This window comes from Larus michahellis, chromosome 8 (assembly GCF_964199755.1).
Source record: "Larus michahellis chromosome 8, bLarMic1.1, whole genome shotgun sequence".
NCBI classification, from domain to species: Eukaryota; Metazoa; Chordata; class Aves; order Charadriiformes; family Laridae; genus Larus; species Larus michahellis.
The window spans coordinates 6,801,250-6,815,632 of record NC_133903.1 but is presented as its reverse complement, the minus strand read 5'-3'; the positions used below and the strand labels follow the sequence as shown (position 1 = coordinate 6,815,632).

The following is a 14,383-nucleotide window of genomic DNA, read 5'->3' as shown; positions in this document are numbered from 1 at the left end:
GACACGGTCAGACAGAGCAAGTCAGAGGTTTCTCCTCCAGAAGATGGAAAACCCTCTCTGCTATAATAACAACAGGGAAGGAGGACACAGGATAGAAGTGACCCTTTGGCAGCTTCTCCTGAGGTCAATGCAGTGCCCGGGAGGTGCTGGCAGAGTGACGGCGCTGATCCCGGTGCGGATGGCTGGAAGAGGGAGGACCAGTGAGCCACCCAGAGGGACCCACTGACCCCCACGGGACTCCAGGACCCGCCTGACACCACCCTTCTGGCAAGCACCCACTCTCCATCACCACCCGGGTCGGGCAAAGCTACAGCCTCAGGGAGGGCAGAAAGGCTAAAAATAATAAGCATTATTTTTTAAATCAATATATTCATCCCACCAGATGCCCGGTAGCAGCTGCGCTGTAGCACTTTTAAGATTCAATCATATATCAGCCTATTATGACATCTTCCAACTGTACGTGTTAAAAATTAGCAGCAATATTGGAGTTGTTGGGATGGAGGGCTAAATCTCCCAGACAGCTGTAATTAGTTCCAGAGGGTGCAGCTGTCTCCCTGCAACAGCTGAGGGGTTCGAGGGAAAAAACCAGAGCCGGTGGTTTCTGTTAGAATTAATGGCCTGACAGGGCAAGGCGGGGTGGGAGAGGGAAGAAAGAAACCAAAACACGGGGCGTCTTTTCGATTGGGGGTTGTTTTTTTTTTTTTATCTTAAAGTTCCCCATTCCATTGTAAATCAGGGAGCGAGTGGCAGTGGAAAGTACAAATTCATTACAGTAACAGAGCCTCCATCATCGGCTTTCTTGCTTGTTCTAGCCCCGTTAGCAGGAGGGATCATAAATTCATCTTGGCCCAAGTTTGCAGAATAAGGGCAGTTTTATGGGTTGTTTTTCAACGCCGCTGACTTCTCTTTCTCCAAGGCTCCTGCAAGACCTGGTCCTGCAGAGCCAGAGCATCCTCAAAACTCTCTTGGAGATGGGAAAGTGGGTTTATTCCCCCATGGACAGGTTAGAAAGGGAGGCTGAGAGGCTGCATCTCTACCCAGAGCAGAGCAAACCTTGGGGGGAAGGAAACCTGGCTCCCCCCGGGGCTCACAGCACGGGCTGGGATTACTTTTGGCACAGGCAGACCCAGCGTGTGGGTTTCAGCTTAGTGCTTCCCAGGTGTGAAGGGGATGGGGCCGATAATCCTGATGGAGCCAAGGTGTAGGAGCTGCCCTTGCCAAGGGAGATGTCTCCCACGGCCACGGGACACGTGGCACAGTCTGGCCACGGTGAAGCTGCCCCATGGCTGCATCCGCCACCGCTGCGAGAGGTGGCTGGGAACCAGACTTCCCATCCTGGGGAAAATCCTGACCCTTTGAGATGAGCTCTGCCCTCCCTGACAACACTGAAAGGCTGAGGTTGTTTTTACCAAAAGAAAATCCCTTACACTTTCATTCAGGACAGTGGAATCATTTCATTCTGATAATATCAAATGTTAGAACGCTGACGATAAACTGAAGGTTTTCTTTTAAATTACAGTACAAAGGGAAAGAAGAAACAAACTGCAATAAAACATTTCGCTACGGCGAAACCCACTGAGAAAGCCAAAAGAACGTGTTTATACTTTTTCACCTCTGAGGATCCTGTCACTTCCCAGGACAGATTCATTGCTGGCAAAACCGCTTTTCAGTGAGAAAACTGTAAGAAATATTTTACCTCTCTGTGCAGAACGCACCAGCGCTTGTGGGAGAGGCTTCGGGGACTCCGCAGATTTACATCGTTCCCTTAGGCTGTCACATTGTGTGGACCACACGGATACCTGGGGGGAGACTCGTCCCAGCGGGAAAATGCCTCGGGGTGAGAGGAGGCACTTGGGATTCAGCAAAACCAAGTTTAAGGACTCGCATCCCCATGGAGCATCCCATATCCATGAGCACCGCTCCCACTTAAAGACTTCTGGGGAGCGACCTTGCAGAGCAGAAATGTCATTTCCACCTGCATCCCAAGGATGGGGTGGAAATAACCCCAATGGGGTTATTTTCCAATAATCCCATAATCTCTGCCTGCTCTCAGTGCCGTTCTTGATAGCTACAGAATTACCTTTACCTCTTTTGGGGGTGTCCAAGGCAGCAGCCCCCAAAGTGGCTTCTACACCGTGCAAATACGACAAAACCCTTCCCATGGCTTGGGCTGTACATCTCCGCGGGTCCCGTAGGAAAGGACCTACACCTTCTGCCAGGGTCCATGGTGACTTACACGGCCTGAAAATCCAGTCCAACAGGCCCCTGGGTCTCGAGCCCACTAGCTGTGACACAAATGGGAAATAAATGGGCAATCAAATTTAAAAAAAAAAAAAAAAGATTACCAAACGCTATATTCTTCTTGCGTTTCTGCAGCCAGGTAGCATCAAATGGGAAGCGCTGCCTCCCTAAATAACAGCTCCGCTACAAATCCAGGTCTTCAGCTACACGTTGGGGCTTTTTCAACAAAGTGCTACTATAATTGGAATAAAAGTCCTGAAGTGAACATGATTTAATATCAGAGACACCGAACACTTCAGTCAAAAACAAACCCGATTTTTTTTTTTTCCCTCCTTCTGTAGGCAAAAGCTGATTTTTGTTTTCTTTCATTGTTGCAGTCTGTTTCCATGACGGTGTGTTAAACACTTATTAATTTCTCAGCCAAAGCCCTACCGTTCAGATTTATGACGGCTGGTGTTTTATGAACTATCCGCTGCACAATAATATTTTGTAAATCCACATTCCACAAACATCACTGCGCTTGAAGTAAAGCTTCACACTCAGCTAGGCTGGGCGCTCAACAATACCCTCATTTTTAATCAGTCACCTGTTTCTCATTTTAAGTTTATCACACTTGAAAAAATACTATAATTTCTAGCGTTGTAAAGAAACCTACAAACTTTGGTCTCAGAAATTTCATTTCGAAGGCATTAACTCATTTTGAAAGTCCCTTGGCTATTTAAGGTGTAGAGTTTCCATTAACAGAATAAACTCCGTGGAGTATGGAGCGTAATGTTCTTAAGGAAAACAGTCCCTTCCCCTAATTATTTAGTCTAGCAGGGAATGAAAATAATTAAGTCTCAAAATTCCCTTTAGAGTGGATGGGGGGTGGGATATAGTAGCGAAATTAGCTTTTTTTTCCACCCAGCTACCGAAGGGAGCCGAGCTGCGCTGGGCACGACCCGCAGCTGGAAGGTGGGAGCGAAGGCGTCTCCAAGGTTTGCGGCAGCCGCGGTCGGGCTCCGGCTCATGGCTGAGGGTGCAGGGATGCCCTTGGGAAACTGCCACAGCTACAGCCACCCTGAATTACCTTTTCTTTCCAGGTGTCACCCATGAGGCTGAACGTTAAGGCTTTTGTTCACAACTAAAATGAAATTATAACAAAAAGGCGATCGCTGGCTGTAAGCGGCTGCCAGCGCTGATGATGCCTGCATCCAGCGCTCAGTTAACAAGGGGTCTGGATTAAAAAAGTAGGTATCCTGCTAACCGCCTCTTCTGACACTCGTTGCACCCATATCGCAGGGTGCAGACTGATCCCACACGTTGCGGCCGTGGTTCTACCCTGGGAAGGCACCCGGAACCGTGCTGTGGGTGCAGGGGGTTCGTCAGCCCCACCGTGCAACAAGGGGACGTTTAAAATTAAACGAAGAAACAGTGTTTTTGAAATTTAAAGAAAAAACACCCCCAAACCATGCAGGCGAGCCCGCCCGAGCAGAAGTAACGCTGGGTGAAAAGCAGCCGATGCCGCAAGCGCCACGAGTGTAAACCCAGCAGAATTGGGATGGGGCACAAAAACTGGGGGGAAAAAACAAAAAAAGGCGAATGTTCCCTGCGGTTTCCTTACGCAGGCAAAGCGCTAACAGCAAACATGCAATAACTGAAGAAACTTGAATAGCAACAGGAATGGGTGACTGGTGTGATGTGACCCCGGCCCCGCTGCCCCAGTGCGGGCAGGGTGAGCTCCCACCCGCGTCCCCAGCCCTCGCCTTCGCACCTGGGTGAAAATCCACACAGTGCCAACGTCCCTGGTGTTTGGATTTGGCTCGCTAAAACCCCAAACGTGACCCACAACCCGGGATCCAGAGTGAAACGGGGTGTTGGGATTTGGTCTGAGCCAAAACGAGCATTTTTAAATTGTTATTTTTATTTTACGCCACCCAAAAACACACTAGACCCATGAAAAACTTTTAAAGCAAAGCTAATGCCAGAGCAAAGGCAGCTGACACATAAAACCAGTGCTGGATCCTGATCTTTTCCTACTATAAACTAGCTGCTAAAGAGTGAAAACAGAGTCTGTGCTTTGGTTAAACCAAGGTAACGCATGAATCAAGACCCTGTTCAACAAGATCTATAGCACTGTGTGCTCAACACAGCATCCACGCTGCTGCGGAATTACTTATTGGACCTACTTCCATTCCTCTGTACGCTCTGCAATCGTTATCCTATAAAAACTAACAAAGATAGAGATTTGCTTTTGGTTTTGCTTTAGATTCCTGAATATTTCACTTCCTCACCTGTTACAGAATACAATAAAAAAAAAACCCTATTCACCACCTGGAGCAATGCAGTGTTACCCCAGCCACATCTCCCGTCATTATTTTCATCTTAAAATGAGTTTCTGTGTTCGACAGAATTTAGTTTTATTTTTTTTACCACCACTGGTGCCAGAAAGCACAGAAGAGATGCAGCCCATGTATGGCAAATCTCGGAGGGCAAGATGGGATACGTATTGTCTTGATTTTTTAATCTCTTACAATGTCTTGTTTTCAGCCTCAGTCGCGGTGAGTACCAGGAGCAACATTTATGGCACTGGGGGACATGTGGTAATAAACAGCTCTGGGATTATCAAATGCTTCTGTCGCTCCGTGAACTGCGAGAGCCGTTTATTGCCAGCAGCCACCAGATGGTCATGGCTTCTGGCTGCTGGCACCAGGGGACACCTAATTCAAACTGGTGACTCGGTGTCTAAAGGCCCCAGGTTCTGCTGAAAACCCCCGGGGTCAGCCAGCACTCAGGACCAAATTCCTTTCTTCTAGTTTTTACGTTTTTTTATTAAAAACAAGCAATGCAAGGGAATGCCCTGCAATGAACGCCGCTCGGTCAATTGACAGCACCGAGCCTCGGGGACACGAGCAAAGTTTGGAGGTGGATAAACGCACCCGGGACAGAGCCGACACAATGCAGGTTCTCCGGTCGCTCTTCCAGCTCAGCCTTACAAACGATGCCCCAACACCATCTCCCTGATAAGCTCCTGAAGGACCCAGACCCTGCCAGATCCGGGTGGGTGAGCCATTCTCACTGGGCTGAATTTTCTGCCCGCTGTGAGCTCCAGCGTTCGTTAGCACCTAATGAGGCACCCACCGCCTTTGCCATGTGAGCGGTTGTGCAGGTGCTGGGGCTGCACCGTGCCCCTTCCCTGGCCATCAGAAAGGTGCCACCTCCATGGGGGCTGAGCAGCAGCACCATCAAATACAAAACCCAATCCATCAACAGAAACCGCCAGAACCATCAACAGAAACCTCCGTGGGGGCTGAGCAGCCCTAGAAAAGGAGGTGGCAGGGAGCAGTGGGGAGGTCCAGCTCGCTGTCACAAGAAGCAGAGTCTACGTTGGCCAATAAATGCATGTGCAGTCAAACGAAGGTCCATAAAAACAAAGAGAAAACATGGCCAAAGTGGGAACACAACCCATAGCAAGGAGGTTTCATGCATGATGGCAGGTTCCTCTCGAAGCCACCGAGCCAGACCAGCTGATCGTGCAGCATCAACGCGCTGCTCCTCGCATGGAATGCCAAGCCCAGCACAGCTAATCAGAGCCAAAACCCCCCCGTAAACGTTATTAAAGATGTACCTGTCCGTGACAAGGGCCGCCCTGGACTAGCCCAGCACGCCTTTTGTAGCAATTATTAATAGAGGTTCCCCAGAGCCCTCCTGGAGCAGAGCCAAGGCGTCATTATTTGTGTGTAACAGATACGCCGCTTGTGTAACCCAACAAACTGCGACACCTCCCTATAACGCGCCCTGAGATGTAAACCATTGCTTACAGGAACTCCGGTGCGGCTGCGAGTCCCTGGCCTGCGGGCAGGATCCTGCCCCGGGTGTCGGGAGCGCCCGCTGGCTCGCTCTGCGATGCTGCACCGACGGGAAAACCAGTTCTCAAATGACAGTACGTGCAAACAACCCAAAATAACTGTTCTTACAGCAGTTTTGGCTCCCGTACCTGGAGGGAGTATGTTCCCATCAGCCTGTACAGATGCTCTGATAAGGTGCCTGGGTGCTATGACAGGGCTGGATGCCTGGGGACCTCCAGAAACGTAGTTATTAGAAATACTCAAATATAACGGTGGGAAACGCATTTAGCAGTTGTATTCCAAGCTGCACTTCTGCTCTGTTGTTCTGCAGACCATATACACACATACGGTCAGCTCAGAGTATAAACCATCTTGGGTTTATACATTTATACCACCTTGAGGTGTGTAAACCACCTCAGAGGAGGCACTTTGGTACAAGGTGGAAGTTGTTACTGTCTTAGCTGGAAAAGGAGTCCCTCCTCAGATTTGAGGGATGCGCTGCACTAAAGCTGAAAAACATCAGCAGGGTTCAAGAGGAAGTTCATTTCACACGGTGCCATGAACCTTCATCCTTGTTTGCAGTGCATCTCGAGAGCCTCAAATGGAAAATATTAGCAAGAGCATAAAATTACTTGAGTTGATCCAAAATCCCCTTAAAATGTTTTCTCAGCTAAAAATAACTTCATCAGCAAAATAGGCACTTTGGTGAAAAATATCCTTTTGTAGAAAACCTTGGGGTTTTCATCGGTGCCTTTCACTTGCTGATGTTTGCTTTGTCTCTTCATTGAAAATGCAAACACTTCCAAGACAAGTGTCCACAAAAACAATCACTTTTGCAGGACTGTTTTGTCTTTGAAATACCTCAGTGGGCCGGTAGAAACGGTGGTTTTGATCTCAGCTCGCAGACTGATCGTGGCAAAAAATCTAAAGCTGACGGGCAGGAAACCACTTCAGCAGCCACGATTTCTGTCCAACAGAAGCAACGCCGAGCCCTTCGCAGACCTGCCTGGGAACGGGCTCAACCAAAGGGTCCTTGTGTCCCCACCGTTCCTTGGCATTCCTTGTCCCAGAGGACAAGGATGATCAGCTCAAATATGCTCTTCATAAAAGATGACCTAATTATGCTGAGAGCACCAGCTCTTCACGGTGTCCTCATGTTAAACCCACCCTATTTAAAGACCACCTGGGTACCATCAAATACAAAACTCAATCCATCAACAGAAACACATGTGCACATCCAAGACAAGAACGACACGGAGCCTGGGTACTTCCAGCTCCGTTGGCAAAACTCGAAGCTTACCGTGGGGGTTCTCTGCCCGCAAACGGGTTCGTTGCCATCAAGGACAAGGTCTCCTCTTCCTGGGCCAGCAGCTTCCCAGCCAAGTGGATTATCCATTCATTCTGCTCATAGGTCTTAGGGAAGGAATAAGAAATATAAAAGTTAGGCACTGCCGGGCTTGCCACGTAGTGTTATTAGCGTTAAAGACTTCTGCGTGGTCTCTGGGGAGGGATTACAACCGATTTGGGGAGCAAATGATGAATTTCCTGGCGTTGCAAGGAATAGATCCCATGCGATCCAACACCTTGAGGTCCAGAGTGAGACCCTCTGGCATCTGTGGGGAGCGGGCAGAGCTTCGCTGAGCTTGGCTCACCTGGAAATCACTCCTGAGGGTACGGACAGAACCGAGGGTGTGCAAGTTGCGAAGGTTTAATGAGCTGTTCGTTAGCAGAGGTGGGACGGCTCCGTGCACGCTCCCAGCCTGTCCCAACTGCAAAGTAGCGTCCCCCATCTAGAGCATCCCCAAAGGTGTTCACATCACAGCTAAGCGGGGTGCAGAGCACGCCCACAGCCAGCAGCCACAGCTCAGCTGATGATCAGGGATGAGATGACGGTCAGGGATGCATCTCCACCTTCCCCCAGCCCGGACAGTGACCTCTGCTCAAGGCGTCACGCCTGAGGGGGCAGCTCTGCCGGCCCTGCAGCCCTGTCGAGCCCACGGCACTGCTTTGTCCCAGTGCTAGGGAGAAGCCTACAACTGGGTGCTACCAGGAAAGCCTGGTGCATTGCTGGTCCAGGAGATGGATAGAACATACACAGCCCTTGCCTGGGTACAGGGCACCCACCACCCCCTGTGCTCCCCACCACCCATCAGCTGTGGCTCCTTCTACACCTTGGATCACAAATCTCTTTTTGACTTTACATGTATCTGCCATAGCTGGAGGGGTTCTGGCCTATTCTGTCCCCCAGAACACTTGAGTTTAATAATTTCTTTCAGCAGCAAGTTCCACAGAGGAACAGTAATGGCACATTTCGAAATGATCCATCATTTCAACGGATCGTTCATTTCAAATGATCCATCCATCATTTAAAAACAGGTTGCTATCCCTTGTTTGTGTTATCAGGAAGAAAACAGAAGAAAGTGACCTCTTTATTCCCGATTCCTTTTTCTTGCATCCTCTTTATTCCCTTTCATCTGATCTGTCCTCTTTACATCCCTACGCCCTTCCCTTAATCTTGCTGCCACTGAAAGGGAGCAGATCCGCTCTGGGGAGCCGCAGTCCAAGCTGCAGCGGCAGAACTTGACTCTGCATTTACCCCCCTCCAGGAATCCACGCATCTCATGCTCTTCGCAGGGATTCTTGCTGAGGCTCCATAAAAAGCCTTTCCCCTTCTGGTGACTTGCTTTATACTTCCATTAAGATTTTTTTTTTTTTCCTCCTTTTTTAATGTGTACCTAAATGGATTTTTTAATGCAAGCAGTAGGGGACACTGTGGGAAAGCGAAACCCGGCAGCTGTACCTGCAGGACTGTGACTAATGCAGAACATCAAGGCAAAGTTACTCCGCAAATCTTTTCTAATGGTAAAGTTTGTTATTTCCGTTGCTAAGGGAAACAGGGGAGCGAAACGAGATAGAAAACACCAAACACTGGGGGAAAGGCCCATCAAGCAGCAGCTCTACCTCGCAGGGTTTCTGACCCGTGCTCATCACAATTGAGAGGAAAACCACAGTTGTATAAGCCAACAACTTTTTAAAGAAGATTACTCTCCCGATCTGCCTGCTTCCATCCTGCCTCACCGCGCAGCTCATCCCATCTGCTGTCCCGGCTGCACCACCAACACGGATGGGTGGCAGAGCCAGGGATGTTTCCCACCGCCAGCCCCATGCCGTGCTCTGCCCACCCCAAAGCCCTCTTTAACCTCCGCTGCACCCCTCTCTCCACCGACACCCTGTGCCAGCCCCTGTCTCTCACCTCCCAGTCTCCCTCCCGGCGCAGAGGAGGTGGTGGCTCTCAGGGTGGGACAGGACAACCTCAGCCCCCACGGCTCTGACGGAGTGGTCTGGGAGGGGAGCCACGGTGAGACCTGGAGCCGGGAGCTTGGCATCACGCGAGACATTAAACACAAACCTTGCAAGTCTTGCAATAACCCCACCAGGGCTGGCAGGGCTGCAGAAAAAGCTGGCAGCATCCCTGCCACGGGCCCGACCATGTCACATTTCATGGGACAACTCCCATCCACCCTGAGCGACTCCGTGCCCCTCGGTGATGGCTCCGTGATGCCCGAGATGCTCGGCTCTGGCCAGGCTTTGGGAGCGTGGTGCCACGCTGGGACCTGCACCCTGGGGCATCCTTGGCTGTGAACGAGGACCTCCCGAGAGGTGCGACAGCAATTGCTGACAGTCAAGTATCACAAGTCAGACCTTCAGCATCCTGCACCTCCCTGGACATCCCTTTTTAAAGTGGTCTGTATGATTTTAAGGACTATTTCTAGGAGGGCCTGGGAGGCGTGAGGGTTCCTGTGTGTGAATTGGGGAGAAGCTGGGGGAGAACAGAAACAGAAATCACCAGACTCCCGGAGCTAGAGCTTTATGGAGAACCCCAAATCTCCAAGGCCTGATTCAAAACCATGAGGCTTTGCAACGGTGGAATCGGTCTCCAAATTGTTAATTAGCAGCTCCATGCGCATGAGAGGTGGACTTCTGGTTCGTAAAGTGTTTTTCTTGTAAAATTTACAACATGTCTGGCCCCAGCAAAGTCTGCGGTGAGAAATTTCCACCCACTGCAGCCCCCCACGCTCCCCCCAGCACGAAGGCTGAGATATCGCGTGCCGTCGATGCTCGGAGCACGCAGGAGCCGAGCTGCGCTAACGACCGTGCTGTTTAACTTATTACTCTGTAAGGTGATATGGTGGCAAAGGGAGGCAAAAAAGGAGTCCAGGAGATCTGGGCTGCGTCCAGGGAAGCGTCACACCACAGGGTGGGAAGGTGACAGTTCCTCTGTCTGTGGATCCAATAAGCCCCAGACCCGCACACTGTTTGCAGAGCTGCCAGGGTCAGGATGGGAGCTCTGCTTTTGCCAGCTCTGAGCGTGCAAACAGGAGAGTCAGAGCTTGAACCATCCAGTGGATTCATTAAAAAAAAAAACAAAACAGGACAGATGCACGCATTGCTTTGAGGTGGGTACACACACACGTATTGGGTCAATCTTTCGGTTTTGGATCGTCACTGAGCACAAAGACAGGCAGCTGGGGACTGACCCTGGACCAGGTCCCAGTGACTGACCCTGGACCAGCAGGTCCCAGGCTGCTCTGTCTCCCTGCGCCTCCATCAAGACACGGGCACGGACTGAGACTACGAGACTCCCACACCTGCCTCCTGCCCTCCAAAAGCTGGGGCTGCAGCTCCCCTCGTGCCACACAGGGCCTGTGCTGGGATGACTGGGGACCCAGCGACCAGCACAGCCTGCTGCTACAAGCTGCCAGTTAGAGCTGAAACGTGCCACAAGCTCCACAGCTCACTGTCCGACCCTGAACCGAGCATCCCTGGGGAGCTGCCGCCCACCATGGATGTGGACATGACTCCCTCCTTCATCTTTTGAGAGTTTTCTTTCTGTTTTAGCATAGAAAGCAACTAAGGAACCTAAACACACCAAAAAATCATCATCAACACAACTAAAATGCCTGAGAATGGCAGCTTGGGCAGAGGTTAAGGTTCCCAAAGCAACGCTACCTTCACCACAAAACCGAAGGCTTTCTGTGTTCACAGACAGCCCATGCAGACCAACAGAAATGCAACAGGCGCAGCCCTCCAGCAAGCTAAATCATCTTTACCTGCCTTTACAGCTGCTACCGGCACTCAAGACCTCCAAAAATCAGGTTTTAGGTATAACACTGTGGACTAACAAAGAGTACTTGGGTCTAGGTGTTATGACCCCATGAGCTTTTATTTCCTGAGGGGCTTCAGCCTTCTGTGGTGCTCGGGCAGCTGCTTCCCTCCTCGCTTTCCATGCCAGTCTCGCTGTGTTGGGACGGGGATTTGCTCCCTTGCTCCCTCTCCCAACCCGCACGTGGCCCAGCGCGAGGAGCCGAGCATCGCTGCGCGCCCCGGGTACCACCACCTCCCGGGAGCAGCGCTGCCCTGAGACTTCTCTTCAGCTGTTTATATTCTCCGACCTCTCCACTTACACGCTTTACCAGTGTACAAACACAGCATTCTCACCTTGACTACATTAACGTGCACACAGAAGTATTTAATAACTTTACAGATTTAAAACCCAGTCCCTGCTAAGTCAGGCACCAGCAAGGAGCTGGGGGCAAACCAAACGCAGTAGCGACGAAACTCTGCGGAGATAACAAAGCAGAAGAGAATATAATCATCGCAAAAAATACATATAAAAACCACGCGGCGCTACAGGGAACATGTTCCCAACTGAAATAATAATAATAAGAACCCTTTTCCTCTAGCTTTAATTGGTCATTTAATGAAAAAGGACTGCGGATTAGTGTGGCATTTTATTGAATCTCAGTCCTGGCACAGGCACACGGGAGGAGGTAAGTATGAGATGCACATGTGGAAACAGCTGGAAACTTGGCACGGGAGCCCAGCATTATTATTTCACATGGTTGGGAACCCTGCACGGTTTCACATCGGCGTCGGTGTGCGAGGGTGGATGACAGAGGGGTAGGGGAGGTTTACATTTCCTGTGCTATGTCGTAAGGGCATTTTCCGCGTCACAGCCTACCCACTTTGGGGACGTAAAGCCGTAACTCCACCATCCTCGATGTTTTCACCCAATATTCACATTGCTGCTTACTCTGCCGTTTCCACTTCTGCAGCCGAGCGCCTTTCACTGTGGCTGTTTAGGGAACTTGAGCTATCAGCTGGAGAAACAATCCCTCTCCCACAGAAAAGAGGACACACCTGAGGCTATCCTTTGCTTTTTTATAATATTCCAGCTCACCACGTTTGCTACCATCCCGCTACCCAAGTGATTTAACCAAGGAAGGTCAAAAGCTACGTCAGGTCGCATCACTTCTCATTATCTGCAACAACCACACCCCCTTCGTCTTTCTATTAGTTTCCCAAAGGTTTCTCTGCAGGTCTGGCTCAACGTATAATATTTCAGCGGGGGCGGTTTCTCAAGCCTCACTAAAAGCCATCCCTCAGCTCGTCCTCTTCGAAAACGCTTGGGAAAGCAGCAGGTCCCCGGAGGAGGCGGGCGCTGTGCGGAGCGCGGCAAGTCCGGGCCGAGGAATAAAAGGCAGAGCAAGACTTTGGGAAGCGGCTCTTAGATCTTGCCTATACGGGGAAACCGCGCACCTGGCATAGCTCCCGTATCACCTCTGTATTTGGAAAGAAAAGTCACTTTGTTCCAGAATAGAGTCTAGACAGGGAGATACAACAGCCACTGTAGACAATAATCATTCCCTGCATAGACAAGGTCTTACTCTGTATTTATACAGCCCGTGGCACGATAGGCTATCAGTCTTATTTGGGTTTTTAGGCACCTCCATCACAATATTGCTACTAGAGGTGAGTGTGCCCATGATCCAGCCTGCAGTTTGTCTAACTGCAGCTTGGGGGTCTGAAATTATTCATACTCACAGGGAGACAAGTAATCACCATTAAAAGAAGAAAATAAAGCTCTTACATGCTGAACGTGGACCAAAACATATGAATGCTGGAATGGAAAATGGAAGTGAATTGAGGCCTGTATTTTTAGAAGGGGGAAGAAAGGAAATGTAAAAGGCTGCGCTTAGTACACTGCGCCATGAGGTTTAGGTTTTATTACGTTAAACACACCTCCTCCTCCGTTCTGCTGCCATGCAGCTTTTTCCTGTAAGCACCTTCTGGCTGGAAGACCGAGATAACAGAGGCTTGAATAAAGTGTTTTACAAAAATATTAATCTGCCTTCTCTATAAATAGGGTTACATTTTCGCAGCTCTTCCAGTTTGTGTGCGATAACGTGAAGTCTCCATCACGACTCCCTGTTACCTCCCAGGGGAGATCCTCAGAGCATCAATCCTGTTGCTGGAGTTTCTCCCTTCTCTTAGGAAGGCAGCTGAAGTTTATAAATAAACTTACACATCGTATCTGGAAAACACATATTGCTTCTCAGTGCATTGCAAATGCTGCTCTGCGCTTGGTCTGCTGAGGGTTTGCAGAGCCCTGTAGGACACAGCAACGTGGGCCACCAGTCCGAGCGGTTTCTGTGCCAGTCCCAACATTCAGAGACTTTTGGAGCATCTTCAAGGCACAATGCAACAAAACACTGGGCTTTAAAAAAAACCAATATGAAGACAGCATTAGCTTTGTTATTTTTTGAGTAGTTATTATTTGGTGAGCACTGGGAGCACGCCTTCACGTTGGCCAAAGGCAGTCCCCAAATACAGTAAATAACCTTCATGCCACAATAAGGAGAGGAAAAGCCTTCCCTTTGATTTTTCTTTATTCAGAGTACTGAAGGCTTCCACTGCTGCCCACTGGTGAAGAACAAATCTTTGGTACGATAAACAACTGGCTTTTGTAAAGTCCAAGACATCCCGCTACCAGGAAAAGTGACCAACTTGAAGGCCCAAAACTATGAACAGTATGTTGTTTTCTGGTTGCTATTTATTAACGATGCTGAATCCACCCACAGCCTGCCAAAAATCTGCCTGTAACGCTTTTTGTACCAGCAGCACAGTATAGCTCAGTTCTGGGTTGCGATGGCTGGGCTCCTTCTACAAATGCCCACCATAAAGAAGTCAAATAATTACAGGAGCGTTGCCATCAGTAGCTGGATGACAGACAAAGCTTTAACAATTTGTCTCCAGCTCCTGTAAAAACAGGATGTCTTTGCACTAACACAATAAAATGTCAAGGGGTGAAAGTTTTTCCTAATGCTTAACCTGAATTTTCCTGAGATTAAATCATATTCTGCCATTTCATCCATTATTTCCTCCCTGCTCCTCAGGGACACAGAAAACAGATGGCTGTTTTCCCCTTTGCCGTAGGTTTTTCACCTATTCCAAACCTGTTTTGACATCTGGAC

The 14,383-nt window shown here is 49.6% G+C and overlaps 1 protein-coding gene across 10 annotated transcripts in view; it reads right to left on the bottom strand.

Annotated features, from left to right (window-relative positions):
* The window catches only part of LMF1 (lipase maturation factor 1), a 214,112-nt gene that overhangs the window by 4,216 nt on the left and 195,513 nt on the right, over positions 1–14,383 (bottom strand). For all 10 annotated transcript variants that reach the window (XM_074599073.1, XM_074599072.1, XM_074599079.1 and 7 more), the window contains one exon: positions 7,369–7,481. In XM_074599073.1, the coding sequence (XP_074455174.1) occupies positions 7,369–7,481 (113 nt within the window). The remainder of the gene's footprint in view (positions 1–7,368; positions 7,482–14,383) is intronic.